The sequence below is a fragment of the Balaenoptera borealis genome, assembly GCF_965194805.1.
Source record: "Balaenoptera borealis genome assembly, chromosome: 5".
Lineage (NCBI taxonomy): Eukaryota > Metazoa > Chordata > Mammalia > Artiodactyla > Balaenopteridae > Balaenoptera > Balaenoptera borealis.
The window spans coordinates 48,002,955-48,025,932 of NC_138862.1; the positions used below are offsets into that span (position 1 = coordinate 48,002,955).

Here is a 22,978-nt window from a genome sequence, read left to right on the forward strand (position 1 = left end):
AATCAACCAATAGGAAGTTGTAACAGTTCCAAACTTGCATGCACTTAACATACCTATGGGATGTGTAAACAAAAACTGACAGAATTACTGGAAAACATGGAGAAATTCAAATTAAGAGTGGAAGATGTTAATATATATATGTCAATTATTGATAGATAAAACATAAAAATTCATAAACATAGCAGATTTGAAAAACATAATTAAGTTTATCTGTAATCATGTATAGAACTATGCACCTAACAATTAGATACTGCATATTCTAGTCCAAAAAAAAAAATTTTTTTTTAAATTGATTATGTATGGGGACAGATGGTTACTAGACTAACTGTGGTGATGATTTCCTAATGTATCCAAATGTCAAATTACTAGGTAGTACACCTGAAACTAACATGATATTCTATGTCAACTATTTTCAATAAAAATCAGTCAATCAATAAATAGTTATGTACTAGGTTAGGAGCTGGCAAACTATGACCCATGGACCAAATCCAGCCAGGATGTGTTTCTGTAGATAAAGTTTATCAGAATGCAGCCACACCCAATCATTTACATATTGTCTAAGGTTGCTTTTGCACAACAGCAGAATCCAGTAATTACTGACAGAGACCTTATTGCTCTGCAAACCCTACACTTATTTGTTGTGTGGCCCTAAAAACCTAAAAAGTGTGCTGATCCCTGTGCTAGAAAATAAAGCAAGTCTTAACAAATATCAAAGAATTGATTTGCATGCCATTTTTCTAACCACAATATAAAAAAAGGTAACTTTAAAAAATCTGTTTGAGAATTTAACAGTACACTTCTAAATAACTCATCAGTCAAAGAAAAGTCATTATAGAGTCTTTAAAAATATTTAGAATTAAATGATAATGAAACTGCTATAATATTAAAATGTATGGTATTCAGTTGTTATAAAGTGTTAAGAAAATATATATCCTTAATGCTTACGTCAGAAAGAGAAAAACTTAATGGGCTAAATATCCAACTACAAAAATTAAGAACTCAATAGAGTATACCTAAAGAAAGTAAAGAATGTTAATTAGTGTACTAGAAATCAAAGAAGCAATAGAAAACATCTATAATACAGAACCTAGTTGTTGTTGTTGTTGTTTTAAGGAAATACCTCTCCAAGACAGAACAAGAAAAAAAAAGGTTCAAATAAAAACTGGGAGAAAAGAAAAAGAAGACATAGCTACATATAATGATCACACCTCTCCAATAAATTTGAAAACTTTAAATAAAACAGCCAATTACCTAGAAAAATAATACTTACCAAAATTGAGTTAAAAATAGAAAAACCCGAATAATCATATAACTGTTAGAAATTGAAGCATTTGTTAAAACATACCCACAAAAAGAATACTACGCTCTGCTTCTTTTACTAACAGATTTTACCAAATATCAAGAAACAGATCATCTTAACTATACGTATACAACTATTTCAGAGGATAGAAAATGAGGAGACATTTCCCAACTCTTTTATGAAGCTAATATAACCTCAATACCTAAACCAGACAAGGAGGATACTAGAAAGGAAAATTATGTAAATAAATATCTAAATAAAATGGTAACCAACATTATTAAAAAAGAAATACATCATGACTAATTAATTGGGATTTATCCTAGGAATAGCAAGAATGGTTTAACATTAGACAACCTATTTTCACGGTTGGCCACATTAACAGATTATAGGAGAAACCCATATAATCATCTCAGTAAATGCAAAAACAAAAGGCATTGCATTAAATTTAACACCTATTAGTGATTTTAAAATAAAACAATAAACAAACCTCTTAGCAAACAGAATAGAAGGAAACATCATTTTAGCTATAAGCAGCATCTTCTCATGCAAGGGTAGTGTGGAGGTTAAGATGGTGGACTCCAACATTAAAATATTTGGGATTCAAATCCCAGCTCTGCCTATTAGTTGTGTGACATTGGGCAAGTGTTACAAAGTGTTTGATGAAAGTTAGCTTCTATCAGTTTTTTTTTAAGTCAGGCTTACTGAGGAATAATTTATATAGTAAATTACATAGTAAAATTAACCCCTTTTTGAGTATGGTTCTATGAAGTTTTACTAAAGCATACAGTTGTGTAACCACCACCACAGTAAAGTTACAGAACATTTCCAACAATCCCCAGAAGTTTCCCATCTCCAGTCCCCAGTAACTACTGATCTGTTTTTTTATCCCTATAGTTTTGCCTTCTCCAGGGTGTTAAATAAGTGGAATCACACATTATACAGCCTCTTGATTCTGGCTTCTTTTGCTTAGCATCGTGCTTTTGAAAGTTACCAGGTTATGAGTTTCAGTAGTTTATTCTGTTGAGAAACTGTGAGAACTATAGGAGAGTTAAGCAGGTCTATAGCCAGGGCAGATCTAGGTTTTTGTGAGGCCTAAATCTTATGTAATTTGGGGGACCCTCTCTTAGAAAAAGAATACAAAATTACTGATACAAAATTAGGTATGAAAGAAATTATTTTAAATAAGAAATCACAACAGTACTGTTATAAACACAGGAATTCTGAAAAGTTTTATTTTACTCATCCCTATCAGATAAGAAAAAAAAATTTTTTTTCTTAACTGTAAAGTACAGCATCTACTGTATTCCTATAGGAGAGGCTTTCCATTTTGAATAGACAAAATGGGAACCTAATTTTCTGCTTACAGTTTTACATTTTTGATGATTGGAAGAATTTTCCACTGACTAATTTCTGGTTTCATTCATCCCAAACCTGCTTTCTCCTCCACTTCCCACATAGTTCTAAGGAAGGAGGCTACAGGTGTGTTTGTGTCACAATCCACAACCTCTAGCCCTGTACACTTTATGTCAGATGTCTGGTGAGTTGGCATGGGGTGGTAGGAATATTCCTGGAAGTATTCCTACAGTAGGAGAGCTAGCAATAATTTAACTATAGACTTTATGATTATGAACCTTATAATATCTCATTAAACTCAAGCTCAATGTCTGTCCAACCAGCTCCCTCTAACTGGATCCCCAAAATGCTCACTCCAGCTCCAACACTACTCACTAGGGGATAGGGACAGAGGTGAATTCTGGGTAGAAATAGACAGTGGTCTATTGTATTTATTTTAATCACCATATGTCTTTCTTTTGCAGATTTTTTAAGAAAAATTAACTGTATGATCCATTGCCAGTATTCTCCCTAGGGCCTAGAAGGAGTTCATGCAAGTAAATACTTAGAAGCTTAAGGAAATTGCTGAGAAATTGGATTTCTGATACTTTTCATAAAGAGGACAAAGTCAGGGATTGAAGGAAAGAGAAAGATATGTGCAACTTTTAATTTTAGCTTTTTGCTCTCTTTGCCTGGGGTTGAAAAAGAACAGTGTACTTGACTCCACTCCTGGAAGAATTCAACCAATCCCATCTGGTGGTATCCTTTTTTTTTTTTTTTAAAGTAGACCCTCAAGGAGTTGAAAATAAGGTGGCACCATCTTGGTGACTCCACTCCACGGGCTGAATCAGCCACTGGGACTGAATGGCACAGGCCTAGCTTAACTTCCTCAAATGCCAGCAGTTCTAGAGAAATCTAGATGCTGGAGCCAAGCTGGTTAGGTTGGGTCCCCATACTGTTCTTTTAATACTGTCTTAATGGAACTCACAGTACTAGCATCCTTACTTCAGAAAAGCAGTTTTCTTTTTTGGAACCAAATAACATCACACACAGACTAAAGAAACAACTAATTTATTCAACCTCTATCTGATATTAATATCAAATATAATATAATATAATACAATATAATTAATCTTATATTAATATAATTAATAGAGTATAATATATTAATATAACTCCTGCTTTTTTATCAATATTTACATGTTATATTTCAGCCATCATTTTGCTTTTAGCTGTATCGTCATATTTGAGGTAAGTTTCTTGTAAACAGCATATAGTTAGTTCATTTTTTTAATCCACTTTGTCAATCTCTGTCTTTTTTTTTATAAATGTGTTTATTTATTTATGTTTAGCTGCGTTGGGTCTTCGTTGCTGCATACGGGCTTTCTCTAGTTGCGGCGAGCAGGGACTACTCTTCATCGCAATACGCAGGCTTCTCATTGTGGTGGCTTCTCTTGTTGCGGAGCATGGGCTTTAGGCGCACAGGCTTCAGTAGTTGTGGCACGTGGGCTCAGAAGTTGTGGCTCACGGGCTCTAGAGCGCAGTTTCAGTAGTTGTGGCGCACGGGCTTAGTTGCTCCACGGCATGTGGGATCTTCCCAGACCAGGGATCGAACTCATGTCCCCTGCATTGGCAGGCAGATTCTTAACCACTGTACCACCAGGGAAGTCCCAATCTCTGTCTTTAAATTGGTATGTTTAGATCATTTACATTAATGTAATTGTTGATATGTTGGGATTCAAATATGCCATTTTATTTTGTCTTTTCTGTTTATTTGCTAGTTCTTGTTTATCTTTCCTGCCTTCCTGTGGGTTACTTGAACATTTTTAGAATTCTGTTTTGATTTATTGTAGTATTTTTGAGTGCATCTCTTTGCATAGCTCTTTCAGTGCTTGCTAAAGCACTAGTGTGGGTGTTGGCCTCATTACCACTGGGCAATATGTAAAGTCCTGATTCTCTACTAGGGTTCCTCCGACCCTAGTGGGGAAGGAAAGGTGCCCTTCATTACTACCAGGAGGAGGTGGAAGTCCAGGCTCACAGTGTATTCTCCATTGATAATGCACTGGTGGTGGTGGTAGAGAACAGGGGTCTGTTACCACCCTTCAGGGATGAAAATCTCTTCAGGCGTTCAGTCCCTACTTTATCACCTCTGACACCACCCTGATGGAAGGTGGAGGAGGAGTTGGGGTGCCTCATTACAGCCTGACAAAGGTGGAAGTCTAGGTTCCCCACTCAGCCTTTGCTGGTGTAGGCAGCAAAGAAAACAGTTTTTCTGTTGTGTTTGGCTGAAGTCAAGTGGTTATTATCTAAAGGTTTTCAGTCTTGCTAGGCTGTCGTTTTCCTGGTCATTTTGTTAAACAGAGCAGACATTTGTTGGGGCTTTTTTGTTTGCTGTCACTGGCATTTCCAAGTTACTAGCTTCTTTAGCTCCAAGTCTGAGATAATAAGGCAAAAAGAAAACCCAGGGAGCTCACCGCTGTGTTGTTCCTTGGGCCCCAAAGTCCCTAGCATGTCTGACTTCTTCTCTCCACCTTTCAGAGATCTCCTATGTTTGTTTTATATATAATGGTCAGGATTTTTTGCTGTACTTAGCAGGAGGAATAAGGGAAAATATGACTACTACTACTCTCTTCCCAGAAGCAGCTCTATAAATACTTTTAATGCCAACTTAGTCCTTCATTTAAAAATCCCTGTTAGGGACTTCGCTGGTGGCGCAGTGGTTGAGAATCCGCCTGCCAATGCAGGGAACACGGGTTCGAGCCCTGGTCTGGGAAGATCCCACATGCTGCGGAGCAACTAAGCCTGTGCACCACAACTGCTGAGCCCACGCTCTAGAGCCCGTGAGCCACAACTACTGAAGCCCGCGTGCCTAGAACCCATGCTCTGCAACAAGAGAAGACACCGCAGCGAGAAGCCCGCACACCGCAAGGAAGAGTAGTGCCTGCTCGCCACAACTGGAGAAAGCCCATGTGCAGCAACGAAGACCCAACGCAGCCAAAAATAAATAAATAAATAAATAAATAAATTTTAAAAATAAAAAATAAGTAAAAAGCCCTGTTAATCTTCTACCTGCTACTACTTCATTGGGTAGAGTGCTTTTTTTCATGCTACACAGTTAAAAGTAGGGGTATTAATCAGGATTCTCCAGAAAAACAGAAGCAACAGAGTAGATATCTATATATCTATCTATATTTATCACTCTCTCTCTCTCTCTCTCTCTGTGTATCTATGTGTGTATATATAAAGGAATTGGCTCATGCAATTATGGAGACTGTCAAGTCCCAAGATTTGCAGGATAGACTGACAAGCTGGAGACCCAGAAGAGCCAGTTGTCTAGTTCCAATCCTAGTCAGAAGGCTTGAGAACCAGGAGAGCTGGTGGTGTAGTTCCAGCTTGAAGGCTGGCAGGCTCCAGATCCAGGAAGAGCCAATGTTTCAGTTCAAGTACAAAGGCAGAAAAAATTATCTTAATCAAGGGAGGTCATGCTTTTACTTCTTTTCTTTTCTTTTTTTAATATCTTTATGGGAGTATAATTGCTTTACAATGTTGTGTTAGTTTCTGCTGTAGAACAAAGTGAATCAGCTATATGTACACATATATCCCCATATCCCCTCCCTCGTGAGCCTCCCTCCCACCCTCCCTTTCCCAGCCCTCTAGGTCATCACAAAGTATCGAGCTGATCTCCCTGTGCTATGCGGCTGCTTCCTACTAGCTATCTATTTTACATTTGGTAGTGTATATATGTCCATACCACTCTCTCACTTCATCCCAGCTTCCCATTCCCCCCCTGTGTCCTCAAGTCCATTCTCTACGTCTGTGTCTTTATTCCTGGCCTGCCACTAGGTTCATCACTACCGTTTTTTAGGCTCCATATATGTGTGTTGGCATCCGGTGTTTGTTTTTCTCTTTCTGACTTCACTCTGTATGACAGACTCTAGGTCCATCCACCTCATTAGAAATAACTCAATTTCGTTCCTTTCTGTGGCTGAGTAATATTCCATGGTATATATGTGCCACATCTTCTTTATCCATTCATCTGTCGATGGACACTTAGGTTGCTTCCATCTCCTGGCTATTGTAAATAGTGCTGCAATGAACATTGGGGTACATGGCTCTTTTTGAATTATGGTTTTCTCAGGGTATATGCCCAGCAGTGGGATTGCTGGGTCATATGGTAGTTCTATTTTTAGTTTTTTAACGAGCCTCTATACTGTTCTCCATAGTGGCTGTATCAATTTAGATTCCCACCAACAGTGCAGGAGGGTTCCCTTTTGTCCACACCCTCTCCAGCATTTATTGTTTGTAGATTTTTTGGTGATGGCCATTCTGACTGGTGTGAGGTGATACCTCATTGTAGTTTTGATTTGCATTTCTCTAATGATTAGTGATGTTGAGCATCTTTTCATGTGTTTGTTGGCAATCTGTATATCTTTTTTTTTTTTTTTGAGGTTTGCAATTTATTTATTGAAACCTCATACATACATTGTTTGGCTGTAGAATTCTAAAACCATATTTTTTCCCAAAAACATTTTTATCCCATATCACAGAGTAATGATTTATAGCAAAGGAATACATAAGTCACTCAATTTGCTTCTCAGTGTGTTAAACAGAATTTGCTCATTTGGTAAACATTACCTCATCCGCTTCTTCACCTTCTTCATCATAATCATCATCATCATCTTCAATAGCTTCTCCAGTAAAGTATAACACTGATCTTGGGATTATGCGCTCACGTAAAAAGTGACCAATTTCAAAGTCCGCAGCAAGGATAGCTTCAGCAGCATCATCCAGATCTCCACTCTCAGGAACTTCAGGAGGGGCAAAAAAATTAAAGAAAGAGTCATTAGAAACTGTTTTGGTCACAGTATGAACTGTCCCACGTCCCTTGTGTTTCTGCTTCTTCTTAATGGTTTTCAAAGTGACATTCTTCCCTTTTTTCCAATCTATCTGGCACCCTGTACAACCCATAATTTCTGGTCCATCAAAAGAAAAAGGATCAGAATCATCTGGTTCTGACCTCATCCTATATGTCTTTGTCAACACTTCATTTGTGAAATATTCATTGGGTTCAAAGTGAAATTCTAAGACAAAACTCATAGGCTGACCAGCATCTGAGAATTTCACTTTAATATCTTTCAAGTGCTTCAGAATAGGTTCATCATGTTCCTGAACCATATCACTGAGCAAGTCAACATTCTTAAAAACGGTCAACCAAAATTCAGGAATTCCTTTGGGGTCTTCTTTTTCTTCATCCTTTTTCTCATCTTCAATCTTGGCCTTTTCTCTTAGCTCCTCCGAAATTTCATCTTCCTCATCTGGTTTCCATTCACATTCTTCTTCTGTAGGTTCATAAATGGCATTAATGATCTCAAATCGCTTATCAAATAGAGGTTGATAGAGAACAGCATACTTTCTTTCAAGATCATGAACTTCCTCATAGAACTTGGCTTCTATCTGTGCACATTTAATTTGAAGGTTTTTGAGAGCATTCACGTGTCTTTTAACTACCCTAGGCAAGCTTTCAATGTATCCTGTTGGTGTTTCTACCAGACCATCAAGTCTTTCTTGAAGGGCTGCAAGAATCTGAGGATTTTGCATCATCTGAACAGTCAGCTGACGTGCTTTGATTTTTGTTTCTTCACCAGTTTCTTCTTCTTCTACTTCTTCAACATCATCCAAATCTTGATCAAGTTCAGACTGTTCTCTGTTGTCGATGTCTGCCATGTTGTATGAGCGCCAAATATCAGTGGCTAGCACAGGGAGCCAGGCGGCCGGAGCTGCGCAGGCAGTGACTCAGGGCGGCGGCAGGAGGAGCAGAAGGCGGCGCAGCGAGCAGATGGCGCTAAAGAACGGCAATCTGTATATCTTCTTTGGAGAAATGTCTGTTTAGGTCTTCTGCCCATTTTTGGATTGGGTTGTTTTTTTTTTTTTTTGATATTAAGCTGTATGAGCTGCTTGTATATTTTGGAGATTAATCCTTTGTCAGTTGCTTTGTTTACAAATACTTTCTCCCATTCTGAGGGTTGTCTTTTCATCTTATTTATGGTTTCCTTTGCTGTTCAAAAGCTTTTAAGTTTCATTAGGTCCCATTTGTTTATTTTTGATTTTATTTCCATTACTCTAGGAGGTGGGTCAAAAAGGATCTTGCTGTGATTTATGTCATAGAGTGTTCTGCCTATGTTTTCCTCTAAGAGTTTTATAGTATCTGGCCTTACAGTTAGGTCTTTGACCCATTTTGACTTTATTTTTGTGTATGGTGTTAGGGAGTGTTCTAATTTCATTCTTTTACATGTAGCTGTCCAGTTTTCCCAGCACCACTTATTGAAGAGACTGTTTTCTCCATTGTATATTCTTGCCTCCTTTGTCAAAGATAAGGTGACCATATGTGTGTGGGTTTATCTCTGGGCTTTCTATCCTCTTCCATTGATCTATATTTCTGTTTTTGTGCCAGTACCATACTGTCTTGATTACTGTAGCTTTGTAGTATAGTCTGAAGTCTGGGAGCCTGATTCCTCCAACTCCATTTTCCTTTCTCAAGATTGCTTTGGCTATTTGTGGTCTGTTGTGTTTCCATACAAATTGTAAAATTTTTTGTTCTAGTTCTGTGAAAAATGCCATTGGTAATTTGACAGGGATTGCATTGATTCTGTAGATTGCTTTGGGTAGTACAGTCATTTTCACGATGTTGATTATTTCAATCCAAGAACATGGTATATCTTTCCATCTGTTTGTATCGTCTTTGATTTCTTTAATCAGTGTCTTATAGTTTTCCGCATACAGGTTTTTTGCCTCTTAGGTAGGTTTATCCCTAAGTATTTTATTCTTTTGTTACAATAGTAAATGGGAGTGTTTCCTTAATTTCTCTTTCTGATCTTTCGTTTTTAGTGTATACGAATGCAAGGGATTTCTGTGCATTAATTTTGTATCCTGCTACTCTACCAAATTCATTGATTAGCTCTAGTAGTTTTCTGGTAGCTTCTTTAGGATTCTCTATGTATACTATCATGTCATCTGCAAACAGTGACAATTTTACTTCTTCTTTTCTGATTTGGATTCCTTTTATTTCTTTTTCTTCTCTGCTTGCTGTGGTTAAAACTTCCAAAACTATGTTGAATAATAGTGGTGAGAGTGGACATCCTTGTCTTATTCCTGATCTTAGAGGAAATGCTTTCAGTTTTTCACCATTGAGAATGATGTTTGCTGTGGGTTTGTCATATATGGCCTTTATTATGTTGAGGTAAGTTCCCTCTATGCCCACTTTCTGGAGAGTTTCTATCATAAATGGGTGTTGAATTTTGTCAAAAGCTTTTTCTGCATCTATTGAGATGATCATATGGTTTTTATCCTTCAATTTTTTGATGTGGTGAATCACACTGATTGATTTGCAGATATTGAAAAATCCTTGCATCCCTGGGATAAATCCCACTTGATCATGGTGTATGAACCTTTTAATGTATTGTTGGATTCGAATTGCTAGTATTTTGTTGAGGATTTTTGCGTCTATGTTCATTAGTGATATTGGCCTGTAGTTTTCTTTTTTTGTGACATCTTTGTCTTGTTTTGGTATCAGGATGATGGTGGCCTCATAGAATGAGTTTGGGAGTGTTCCTCCCTCTGCTATATTTTGGAAGAATTTGAGAAGGATAGGTGTTAGCTCTTCTCTAAATGTTTCATAGAATTTGCCTGTGAAGCCATCTGGCCCTGGGCTTTTGTTTGTTGGAAGATTTTTAATCACAGTTTCAATTTCAGTGCTTGTGATTGGTCTGTTCATGTTTCTGTTTCTTCCTGGTTCAGTCTTGGAATGCTGTGCTTTTCTAAGAATTTGTCCATTTCTTCCAGGTTGTCCATTTTATTGGCATGTAGCTGCTTGTAGTAATCTCTCATGATCCTTTGTATTTCTGCAGTGTCAGTTGTTACTTCTTTCATGCTTTTAGTTCTATTCCAGCCATATCTGATTGCATGAGTGCCACCCACATTAGGGAGGGAAATCTGCTTTATTCAGTCTAACCATTCAAATGTTAATCTCAACCAAAAACACCTACACAGAAACATCCAGAATAATGTTTGACCAAATATCTGGGCACCCTGTGGCCCAATCAAGTTGACACATAAAATTAACCATCATAGTATGTAAACATTTAAAAGCTCAGGACTACCAAACTAGTTAATTTGTACCCAAATATGAATTCTGACCAATATTACTCACAAATTCACATTTTGGGCTTTGAGATATACCGAAAAGCTCAAAGGGAGTGAGTAAAGCCTTCCAAGGATTCAAAAATGTGTTCAAAGAGAACAACCACTAAAATCTGGAAGACAGTATGGCATTATGGGAAGTAAGAAACTTATGGTTGCCATGCTTCTTTTAAAGAGCTTTTTAACAGAAAAATTATTAAAGCTTTTATTTTTCCTGGTTCTTAGAGTAAGAATTTACTTTTTCCAGTGTTGAAAGATTTTATAAATTCAAAATAAGAATTTCTCATGATCTATCATCCTTCCGTCACACTCTCTTAACATTACCCTTGGAGCCAGCACACAGGCGTCAAGAGCTGGCTGGTTCTCAGTGCAGGCAGTATCACTTGTGGGGAAGACTCTGGACTCAAGTAGGGTTCCCAGGTGTATTATGACCTGGGGCAAATTACTTCATCCCTCTAAGCAGCAACTTTCTTATCTGAAAATGGGGAGTTTAATATCTGTAAAATCAGCGTGAGTGTTCCATAATTAAACATTCTCAAATTTAGACATCTGAATAATCTTCATTTTTGCAGTTTTATAAATAACATTGCCACCTTGGTTCTTAAATCTCTGTCTTCATTTTGGATGATTTTCATAAATTCAGCTTCTTAGAGGTGAAATTAATGAGTCAAGGGATACAACCTTCTAAAAAGGTGGTACCAAGATTACACTAGCAATGGGAGAAAGAAAGAGAGAGGTGCTTTTCTCATTTTTAAACTTTATGTTTCCTAGAAGCATCAGATGGTGAAGGAGGAGGAGACACAGCAATGACGCAGCAGGAGACAGTTCCAGTTCCTGCCCTGTCAAAGAAAACCGAACAGGTGACAGTCACTGTGGGAGAGTCACAGCTGTTGGCTCTGAAATCAGCCTCTTCTACCCCTCTACAGCATTCTGTGTGCTCCAATACCAGTTATTGGTGGGATTTGAGGGAAACTTTTACCTTCTCTGCCTTTGAAAGAGCCATGCTTCATTAATTACAAACCAGCAAGGTCTATTTTTCCCCCTAATATTTTTTTTACAATATAAATGTATTTTACAATAATGATATCTTAGATTCTTGTATTACATTTTTACCAAAGACCCAGTTTTATTCTTTTCGGTATAGTTCCTAGGAGAAGACAAATAGCATAGATATGCAAGATTGCCCCCACACCAATGCATTATTACAGTACCAAGACATGCTGTGAGCAGGCTCCCAGGGCCTCATGTCTATCTAGCATCATGTCTGTTGTGTGAATTCTTATTGAGGATTTGCTACCTTCGTATTACCACAAGTGGCCATTTGATAAACTTTGCTCCCTGGACTTAGGACCTTTTATTGCCTTTTTAATCTTCTTGCTGGCCACTCACATCCATTTGCGCCTTTCTTACATTATTGTCCCTGAGACCTAATTGGTAACCATGTGTGATTTTTTAAAGGACTATCTAACTGTCAGTCCAAAGTTACCATCTTCTTCATAGTAACTATATGTGGCCGTATTCTTATTGTAGGTGGCCCTAAACACATTCCACTAGAGTTTTGTGACCCAAAGTTTGTGACCAGGCTCAGGATAATTGTGGGAAGCAGTTTAGCATTTTGGTTACCTACAAGCTGTGACTCCTTGGGCAAGTTAAACTCTCTGTGCCTCAATCTCCGTATTGGTAAAGTGGTGATAATACGTGTATTTTCTTCACAGGGTTGTGGTGAGGATTAAATGATTAACACTTGTTAAGCTCTTTGAACTGTGGTTGGCAAAGAGTAAGCACTGAAGTGATAATTATTATAGTAAAATATACTTCAAGTCTTTTATTTTATTCATTATTTTTTCTTTGTGAGGTGGGGAATGCAGAAAGATATACATATTTAATGTATAATCAGTCTTGGTTTTCTCTATAGTCACCAAATATTTAACTCCAAGGCCGTGTATCAATTGTAGTTTGAACCATTCTTTCTAAGACCTACAGGTTAACATCTGTGGCTTTTCAATTTATTTCACCAAGATGGGGTTTGATTTTACCTCACTTAACTCCACTGACCATACCATAGTCATGCCTTCTTTGACCTTTGCCTCTAATCAGTGCCTACTTGCAGAACTTGTTTCCAAATATTCTTTTTTTTTTGTAGAAATTAGAACTTTATTATATTATAAACATTTCCAGAATATAAACTGATTTTGTATCAAGACTCCTTGAAACATTTAAAACTGTATGTAACTTAAGCATATTATAATGTATGTCATTTTCTACTTTCCAATATAGAAAATATACTGCAAGTTAGATCTAACAAAGGAAAAAAAATCAATCTAAACTGCTTCACAGAGAAAACTAATGAATATAAAAACACCCACCCCAAACTAAAACCCAGTCAAGAAATAGATTCTGTAAAGCCTATTAATCCTCCATTTTAAAATAAATGACATCCCAAGGGAAAAATACTTCCACCATCATAACAATTTGATGAATTAAAGCAGAGCCACTCTCGTTAAGAGAAATTACATTATGTATAAGAAAAATGTAGTAATGATTTTAGAAAAGAGGAAAAGTAATTTCCATGTTGGAGAACAAGCACACTAAATGTTTTCTGTTCACTTAGCCTTTGTACCTGTTCACATGAAAAGAGTGATAGGAACATCGTAAAACCAAGCTCCTCAACTATATTTTCAGTTTAACCTCAGGAGAACCAATGCAAGAGCTTCAAAATCCAAGGATACACTGGTCCCAAAGCATCTCCTCTTTTTCCTTTCTTTGCCTTGTTCCTTTTTCTCTTTACTACGCCTATGTTCCTCTTTCTTAGAGACTACATCTCGGCTTTTTTTCTCCTTTCGGTTCTTAAGCTTTTCTGTACTGACTGTTTCCACCTCTGTTTTGTTTCTTTGGATGCACTTGTATTTGTCTAAATCTATTTCCTCACAAGCTTTCTTCCTCTTATGCTTGGGCCGCTCCTCCTCTCATTTTTCCCGGCCTTCCTCTGGGTGCCTTTTACTCTTCTGATGTATCTGTTTATAACTAGCTTGATGGGCACCGGTACTGTTTTCTGAGGACAGGTGCCTGTAAACTCCAGATTCTACACTGTATGAGCTACAGTTATACTCTTGCTGACTAAAGTTCAGAGCTACTGGTTTTCCTGAGAAACAGTCCCTGGTGAATTGACAGCCGCTCAGGGAGTCCAGTCTCAGCCTGCAGTCATGAGCTGCTAGCCACTGAGGTAACCGCTTTTCCACTGTTTGCGAAATACTGCATGGTCTTTGGTAGATCTGGACGGTTTCACAAAGGAGTCTTTGATCAAACATTCTACACCTGGGTCTAGAATCAACCTCTTCTTTTTTATTTTTTTTAAAAATCTTTATTGAAGTATAATTGCTTTACAATGGTGTGTTAGTTTCTGCTTTATAACAAAGTGAATCAGTTATACATATACATATGTTCCCATATCTCTTCCCTCTTGCATCTCCCTCCCTCCCACCCTCCCTATCCCACCCCTCTAGGTGGTCACAAAGCACCAAGCTGATCTCCCTGTGCTATGCGGCTGCTTCCCACTAGTTATCTATTTTACATTTGGTAGTGTATATATGTCCATGACACCCTCTCACCCTGTCACATCTCACCCTTCCCCCTCCCCATATCCTCAAGTCCATTCTCTAGTAGGTCTGTGTCTTTATTCCCATCTTGCCACTAGGTTCTTCATGACCTTTTTTTTTTTTTTCCTTAGATTCCATATATATGTGTTAGCATACGGTATTTGTTTTTCTCTTTCTGACTTACTTCACTCTGTATGACAGACTCTAACTCCATCCACCTCATTACAAATACCTCCATTTCATTTCTTTTTATGGCTCAGTAATATTCCATTGTATATATGTGCCACATCTTCTTTATCCATTCATCCGATGATGGACACTTAGGTTGCTTCCATGTCCTGGCTATTGTAAATACAGCTGCAATGAACATTTTGGTACATGACTCTTTTTGAATTATGGTTCTCTCAGGGTATATGCCCAGTAGTGGGATTGCTGGGTCATATGGTAGTTCTATTTTTAGTTTTTTAAGGAACCTCCATACTGTTCTCCATAGTGGCTGTATCAATTTACATTCCCACCAACAGTGCGAGAGAGTTCCCTTTCCTCCACACCCTCTCCAGCATTTATTGTTTCTAGATTTTTTGATGATGGCCATTCTGACCGGTGTGAGATGATACCTCATTGTAGTTTTGATTTGCATTTCTCTAATGATTAAGGATGTTGAGCATTCTTTCATGTGTCTGTAGGCCATCTGTATATCTTCTTTGGAGAAATGTCTATTTAGGTCTTCTGCCCATTTTTGGATTGGGTTGTTTGTTTTTTTGTTATTGAGCTGCACGAGCTGCTTGTAAATCTTGGAGATTAATGCTTTGTCAGTTGCTTCATTTGCAAATATTTTCTCCCATTCTGAGGGTTGTCTTTTGGTCTTGTTTATGGTTTCTTTTGCTGTGCAAAAGCTTTTAAGTTTCATTAGGTCCCATTTGTTTATTTGTGTTTTTATTTCCATTTCTCTAGGGGCTGGATCAAAAAGGATCTTGCTGTGATTTATGTCATAGAGTGTTTTGCCTATGTTTTCCTCTAAGAGTTTGATAGTGTATGGCCTTACACTTAGGTCTTTAATCCATTTTGAGTTTATTTTTGTGTATGGTGTCACAGAGTGTTCTAATTTCATACTTTTACATGTAGCTGTCCAATTTTCCCAGCACCACTTATTGAAGAGGCTGTCTTTTCTCCACTGTATATGCTTGCCTCATTTATCAAAGATAAGGTGACCATATGTGTGTGGGTTTATCTCCGGGCTTTCTATCCTGTTCCATTGATCTATATTTCCGTTTTTGTGCCAGTACCAAATTGTCTTGATTACTGTAGCTTTGTAATATAGTCTGAAGTCAGGGAGCCTGATTCCTCCAGCTCCATTTTTCGTTCTCAAGATTGCTTTGGCTATTCGGGGTCTTTTGTGTCTCCATACAAATTGTGAAATTTTTTGTTCTAGTTCTGTGAAAAATGCCAGTGGTAGTTTGATAGGGATTGCATTGAATCTGTAGATTGCTTTGGGTAGTGGAGTCATTTTCACAATGTTGATTTTTCCAATCCAAGAACATGGTATATCTCTCCATCTATTTGTATCATCTTTAATTTCTTTCATCAGTGTCTTATAATTTTCTGCATACAGGTCTTTTGTCTCCTTAGGTAGGTTTATTCCTAGATATTTTATTCTTTTTGTTGCAGTGGTAAACGGGAGTGTTTTCTTAATTTCACTTTCAGATTTTTTATCATTAGTATATAGGAATGCAAGAGATTTCTGTGCATTAATTTTGTATCCTGCTACTTTACCAAATTCACTGATTAGCTCTAGTAGTTTTCTGGTAGCATCTTTAGGATTCTCTATGTATAGTATCATGTCATCTGCAAACACTGACAGCTTTACTTCTTCTTTTCTGATTTGGATTCCTTTTATTTCTTTTTCTTCTCTGATTGCTGTGGCTAACACTTCCAAAACTATGTTGAATAATAGTGGTGAGAGTAGGCAACCTTGTCTTGTTCCTGATCTTAGTGGAAATGGTTTCAGTTTTTCACCATCGAGGACAATGTTGGCTGTGGGTTTGTCATATATGGCCTTTATTATGTTGAGGAAAGTTCCCTCTATGCCTACTTTCTGCAGGGCTTTTATCATAAATGGATGTTGAATTTTGTCGAAAGCTTTCTCTGCCTCTATTGAGATGATCATATGGTTTTTCTCCTTCAGTTTGTTAATATGATGTATCACGTTGATTGATTTGCGTATATTGAAGAATCCTTGCATTCCTGGAATAAACCCCACTTGATCATGGTGTATAATCCTTTCAATGTGCTGTTGGATTCTGTTTGCTAGTATTTTGTTGAGGATTTTTGCATCTATGTTCATCAGTGATATTGGCCTGTAGTTTTCTTTCTTTGTGACATCTTTGTCTGGTTTTGGTATCAGGGTGATGGTGGCCTCGTAGAATGAGTTGGGGAGTGTTCCTCCCTCTGCAATATTTTGGAAGAGTTTGAGAAGGATAGGTGTTAGCTCTTCTCTAAATGTTTGATAGAATTCGCCTGTGAAGCCATCTGGTCCTGGGCTTTTGTTTGTTGGAAGATTTTTAATCACAGTTTCAATTTCAGTGCTTGTGATTGCTCTGTTCATATTTTCTATTTCTTCCTGGTTCAGTCTCAGCAGGTTGTGCATTTCTAAGAATCTGTCCATTTCCTCCAGCTTGTCAATTTTATTGGCATAGAGTTGCTTGTAGTAATCTCTCATGATCGTTTGTATTTCTGCAGTGTCAGTGGTTACTTCTCCTTTTTCATTTCTAATTCTATTGATTTGAGTCTTCTCCCTTTTTCTCTTGATGAGTCTGGCTAATGGTTTATCAATTTTGTTTATCTTCTCAAAGAACCAGCTTTTAGTTTCATTGATTTTTGCTATTGTTTCCTTCATTTCTTTTTCATTTATTTCTGATCTGATCTTTATGATTTCTTTCCTTCTGCTAGCTTTGGGGTTTCTTTGTTCTTCTTTCTCTAATTGCTTTAGGTGTAAGGTTAGGTTGTTTATTCGAGATGTTTCCTGTTTCTTGATGTAGGCTTGTATTGCTATAAACTTCCCTCTTAGAACTGCTTTTGCTGCATCCCATAGGTTTTGGGTCGTCATGTCTCCATTGTCATTTGTTTCTAGGTATTTTTTGATTTCCCCTTTGATTTCTTCAGTGATCACTTCGTTATTAAGTAGTGTATTGTGTAGCCTCCATGTGTTTGTATTTTTTACAGATCTTTTCCTGTAATTGATATCTAGTCTCATGGCGTTGTGGTCAGAAAAGATACTTGATACGATTTCAATTTTCTTAAATTTACCAAGGTTTGATTTGTGACCCAAGATATGATCTATCCTGGAGAATGTTCCATGAGCACTTGAGAAAAATGTGTATTCTGTTGTTTTTGGGTGGAATGTCCTATAAATATCCATTAAGTCCATCTTGTTTAATGTATCATTTAAAGCTTGTGTTTCCTTATTTATTTTCAATTTGGATGATCTGTCCATTGGTGAAAGTGGGGTGTTAAAGTCCCCTACTATGATTGTGTTACTGTCGATTTCCCCTTTTATGGCTGTTAGTATTTGCCTTATGTATTGAGGTGCTCCTATGTTGGGTGCATAAATATTTACAATTGTTATACCTTCCTCTTGGATCGACCCCTTGATCATTATATAGTGTCCTTCTTTGTCTCTTGTAATAGTCTTTATTTTAAAGTCTATTTTGTCTGATATGAGAATTGCTACTCCAGCTTTCTTTTGATTTCCATTTGCATGGAATATCTTTTTCCATCCCCTCACTTTCAGTCTGTGTGTGTCTCTAGGTCTGAAGTGGGTCTCTTGTAGACAGCATATATATGGGTCTTGTTTTTGTATCCATTCAGCCAGTCTGTGTCTTTTGGTGGGAGCATTTAATCCATTTACATTTAAGGTAATTATCAATATGTATGTTCCTATTCCCATTTTCTTAAATATTTTGGGTTTGTTATTGTAGGTGTTTTCCTTCTCTTGTGTTTCTTGCCTAGAGAAGTTCCTTTAGCATTTGTTGTAAAGCTGGTTTGGTGGTGCTGAACTCTCTCAGCTTTTGCTTGTCTGTAAAGGTTTTAATTTCTCCATCAAATCTGAATGAGATCCTTGCTGGATAGAGTAACCTTGGTTGTAGGTTTTTCTCCTTCATCACTTTAAGTATATCCTGCCACTCCCTTCTGGCTTGCAGAGTTTCTGCTGAAAGATCAGATGTTAACCTTATGGGGATTCCCTTGTGTGTTATTTGTTGTTTTTCCCTTGCTGCTTTTAATATGTTTTCTTTATATTTAATTTTTGATAGTTTGATTAATATGTGTCTTGGCGTGTTTCTCCTTGGATTTATCCTGTATGGGACTCTCTGTGCTTCCAGGACTTGATTAACTATTTCCTTTCCCATATTAGGGAAGTTTTCAACTCTAATCTCTTCAAATATTTTCTCAGTCCCTTTCTTTTTCTCTTCTTCTTCTGGGACCCCTATAATTCGAATGTTGGTGCGTTTAATGTTGTCCCAGAGGTCTCTGAGACTGTCCTCAGTTCTTTTCATTCTTTTTTCTTTATCCTGCTCTGCAGTAGTTATTTCCACTATTTTATCTTCCAGGTCACTTATCCGTTCTTCTGCCTCAGTTATTCTGCTATTGATCCCGTCTAGAGTATTTTTAATTTCATTTATTGTGTTTTTCATCGTTGCTTGGTTCCTCTTTAGTTCTTCTACGTCCTTGTTAAATGTTTCTTGCATTTTGTCTATTCTATTTCCAAGATGTTGGATCATCTTTACTATCATTATTCTGAATTCTTTTTCAGGTAGACTGCCTATTTCCTCTTCATTTTTTAGGTCTGGTGTGTTTTGACCCTGCTCCTTCACCTGCTGTGTGTTTTTTTGTCTTCTCATTTTGCTTATCTTACTATGTTTGGGGTCTCCTTTTCACAGGCTGCAGGTTCGTAGTTCCCGTTGTTTTTGGTATCTGTCCCCAGTGACTAAGGTTGGTTCAGTGGGTTGTGTAGGCTTCCTGGTGGAGGGGACTAGTGCCTGTGTTCTGTTGGATGAGGTTGAATCTTGTCTTTCTGGTGGGCACGTCCACATCTGGTGGTGTGTTTTGGGGTGTTTGTGGCCTTATTATGATTTAGGCAGCCTCTCTGCTAATGGATGGGGCTGTGTTCCTGTCTTGCTAGTTGTTTGGCATAGGGTGTCCAGCACTGTAGCTTGCTGGTCGTTGAGTGAAGCTGGGTCTTGATGTTGAGATGGAGATCTCTGAGAGATTTTCGCCGTTTGGTATTACGTGGGGCTGGGAGGTCTCTTGTGGACCAGTGTCCTGAAGTTGGCTCTTCCACCTCAGAGGCACAGCCCTGATGCCTGGCTGGAGCACCAAGAGCCTTTCATCCACACGGCTCAGAATAAAAGGGAGAAAAAAATAGAAAGAAAGAAAGAAAGAGGATAAAATAAAATAAAATAAAGCTATTATAATAAAAAATAAGAAAAAAATTATTAAAAAAAAGAAAAAAATTATTAAGAATAAATTTATTAAGAAAATTTTTTTTTAATTTTTAAAAATAGAGTTATTAATTTTTTATAATAAAAAATAAGAAAAAAATTAAGAAAAAATTTATTAAGAAAATAATTTTTTTTAATAAAAAATATGGAAAAACTTATTAAAATTTTTTTTAATTTCTAAAAATAGAAAATAAGGAAAAAATTATTAAGAAAACATTTATTAGGAAAAAAATTTTTTTAAGTAAAAGTAAAAAAAAAACAAAAACGGACGGACCTAACCCTAGGACTAATGGTGAAAGCAAAGCTATACAGACAAAATCTCACCCAGAAGCATACACATATACACTGACAAAAAAAGGAAAAGGGGAAAAATTAATATATCCTGCTCCCAAAGTCCACCTCCTGAATTTGGGATGATTCATTGTCTATTCAGGTATTCAACAGATGCAGGCACATCAAGTTGTTTGTGGAGCTTTAATCCACTGCTTCTGAGGCTGCTGGGAGAGATTTCCCTTTCTCTTCTTTGTTCGTACAGCTCCCAGGGTTCAGCTTTGGATTTGGACCCGCCTCTGCATGTAGGTCACCTGAGGGCATCTGTTCCCCGCCCAGACAGAACGGGGTTAAAGGAGCAGCTGCTTCGGGGGCTCTGGCTCACTCAGGCGGGGAGGGAGGGGTATGGATGTGGGGCGAGCCTGCGGCGGCAGAGGCCAGCGTGTCATTGCACCTGCCTGAGGCATGCCGTGCGTTCTCCCGGGGAAGTTGTCCCCGGATCACGGGAGCCTGGCAGTGGCGGGCTGCACCGGCTCCCGGGAGGGGCGGTGTGGAGAGTGACCTGTGCTTGCACACAGGCTTCTTGGTGGCGGCAGCAGCAGCCTTAGCGTCTCTTGCCCGTCTCTGGGGTCCGCGCTGATAACTGTGGCTCGCGCCCGTCTCTGGGGTCCGCGCTGATAGCCGCAGCTCATGCCCGTCTCTGGGGTCCGTGCTGATAGCCGCGGCTCTCGCCCGTCTCTGGAGTTCGTTTAGGCGGTGCTCTGAATCCCCTCTCCTTGCGCGCCACGAAACAAAGAGGCAAGAAAAACTCTCTTGCCTCTTCGGCAGCTGTAGACTTTTTCCCGGACTCCCTCCCGGCTAGCCGTGGCGCACTAGCCCCCTTCAGGCTGTGTTCACGCCGCCAGCCCCAGTCTTCTCCCTGCGATCTGACCAAAGCCCGAGCCTCAGCTCCCAGCCCCCGCCCGCCCCGGCAGGGGAGCAGACAAGACTCTCGGGCTGGTGAGTGCTACGCAGCACCGATCCTCTGTGCGGGAGTCTCTCCGCTTTGCCCTCCGCACCCCTGTGGCTGCGCTCTCCTCCGCGGCTCCGAAGCTTCCCCCCCTGCCACCTGCAGTCTCTGCCCGCGAAGGGGCTTCCTAGTGTGTGGAAACCTTTCCTCCTTCACAGCTCCCTCCCACTGGTGCAGGTCCCGTCCCTATTCTTTTGTCTTTGTTATTTCTTTTTTCTTTTGCCCTACCCAAGTACGTGGGGATTTTCTTGCCTTTTGGGAGGTCTGACGTCTTCTGCCAGCGTTCAGTGGGTATTCTGTAGGAGCAGTTCCACGTGTAGATGTATTTCTACTGTATCTGTGGGAAGGAAGGTGATCTCCGCGTCTTACTCTTCCGCCATCTTGCCCAGACCTCCAACCTCTTCTTTGCACCCACAGGTTTCCAAATAATCCTCTCTCATCTTTCTGAAACAAGTCTTTGGCTCTAAGCCTCTGGCTTTCTGCACTTTGATGTAATCTTCAAGTTCATCTTGAAAAGAGTCACATGTCTTTGAATGCTTCATTAGGTTGACAAGGGGTTCTCCTTAACAGGTTGAGAACTTGGTGGAGAAATTTGATCATGTTCACCCATTGATTGCTTCAGTTTTTTAGCATGAACTTTCCCCAAATAGTGAGACTGTGCAACAACTGAGGAGCTAAAAACCATGATGCAGAGATTAAAAAATCTATTTTTGTCCAATACTCCACTCCCATTCACCTCATAAAGTGAAATCCATTGTGATTCAAATTATGGCACTACTCCTTATAAGCCTTTTACAAAAGGTATCTGTAAAAAGTTCAGTCTTTGCTCATTCAGTGTGGTATCTTCTCTGAGGCAGGGGCCCCCCTCCGCGCCAACGCCGCCCGCCAGTGGACAGGCCGAGGTGGAGGAGGCGGAGAGGCAGGGACAACCGCTGCCACCGCCGAGCAAGTGGGGTGGGAGCGGGAGGTGGAGACCGGACTTCCTGAGGGGAAGTGGCCGCCACCACCAGCGGCCGACTGGACGGCACCACCGCCATAGCGGTGAGGCGCGCTACTGCGCTTGCTCCAAATATTCTTTGTAGCCCATTGGCTTTCTTTTTTATTACTTTCTCCCTTGATTTTATTTTTGATTGTCCCTCACTTTTTCTGGGCTCTTTGGTGAAAGAATAAATTTGCATTAATAAACTCACCCAAGGCTGCATCTTTACTGTCTTTTTATTGGCAGAGTGTTCACTTTGCTGAATTTCCACCTATTTTTTACCTCCTTCCAACTTGAGTCTTCTTTTCCCACAACCATCAAGTTAGATAAATGGCAGGGAACCACAGGAAGAAAGGAAAAAGATCAAGGAAGAGAAAGTTAAATGCATTCTTAATTTCCATGAGCATTCACCTATCTTTCAGCAGCCCTGGTTTCAACAATAAGAGGATTTACTGAACACTCACCACAGGCACTGTGTAAGGTACCATGCCTCACAGTCATCACAGCTGCCCTGCGAAGTAGGGGGGACCCCATTTTACAAAGAACCTGAAGCTCAGAGAGATGGGTACCAGGAGTGGTGACCCACTTGACTGCCTTTAAGCCACACCCTGAGGATGACACTGCTTCCATTTCCCTTTCCACCTGTCCTTCCTCATTCAACTTGGGAAAATTGGATTTACCATGCCATCAAGTAATTTCTTGGTCGCATGCCATTGCTATTTTCTGCCAAGGAAAAAAAAAATCACCAGATATTTTACTGCTTATTTTAACCACCTTCATCTTGCTCTAATTTCTTTC

At 38.9% G+C, this 22,978-nt stretch overlaps 1 protein-coding gene and 2 pseudogenes across 11 annotated transcripts in view; 1 reads left to right on the forward strand and 2 right to left on the reverse strand.

Annotated features, from left to right (window-relative positions):
• The window catches only part of CMSS1 (cms1 ribosomal small subunit homolog), a 393,486-nt gene that overhangs the window by 336,886 nt on the left and 33,622 nt on the right, over positions 1 to 22,978 (forward strand). For 5 of the 9 annotated variants that reach the window (XM_082392182.1, XM_082392180.1, XM_082392187.1 and 2 more), the window contains one exon: positions 11,600 to 11,688. The exons of 1 other annotated variant lie outside the window; for it this stretch is intronic. In XM_082392182.1, coding sequence (XP_082248308.1) covers positions 11,600 to 11,688 — 89 coding nt within the window. The remainder of the gene's footprint in view (positions 1 to 11,599; positions 11,689 to 22,978) is intronic. 3 more of the 9 variants (XM_082392183.1, XM_082392181.1, XM_082392185.1) reach the window with 1 other exon arrangement.
• LOC309628781 (nucleosome assembly protein 1-like 1 pseudogene) lies at positions 7,063 to 8,490 on the reverse strand (annotated as a pseudogene). The gene has a single exon. The product of its transcript is annotated as a nucleosome assembly protein 1-like 1 pseudogene (transcript).
• LOC309628802 (lysine-rich coiled-coil protein 1-like) lies at positions 11,695 to 22,063 on the reverse strand (annotated as a pseudogene). The gene is made up of 2 exons (XR_014249478.1): positions 21,600 to 22,063; positions 11,695 to 14,160 (listed from the first exon to the last, which is right to left on the reverse strand). The product of XR_014249478.1 is annotated as a lysine-rich coiled-coil protein 1-like (transcript).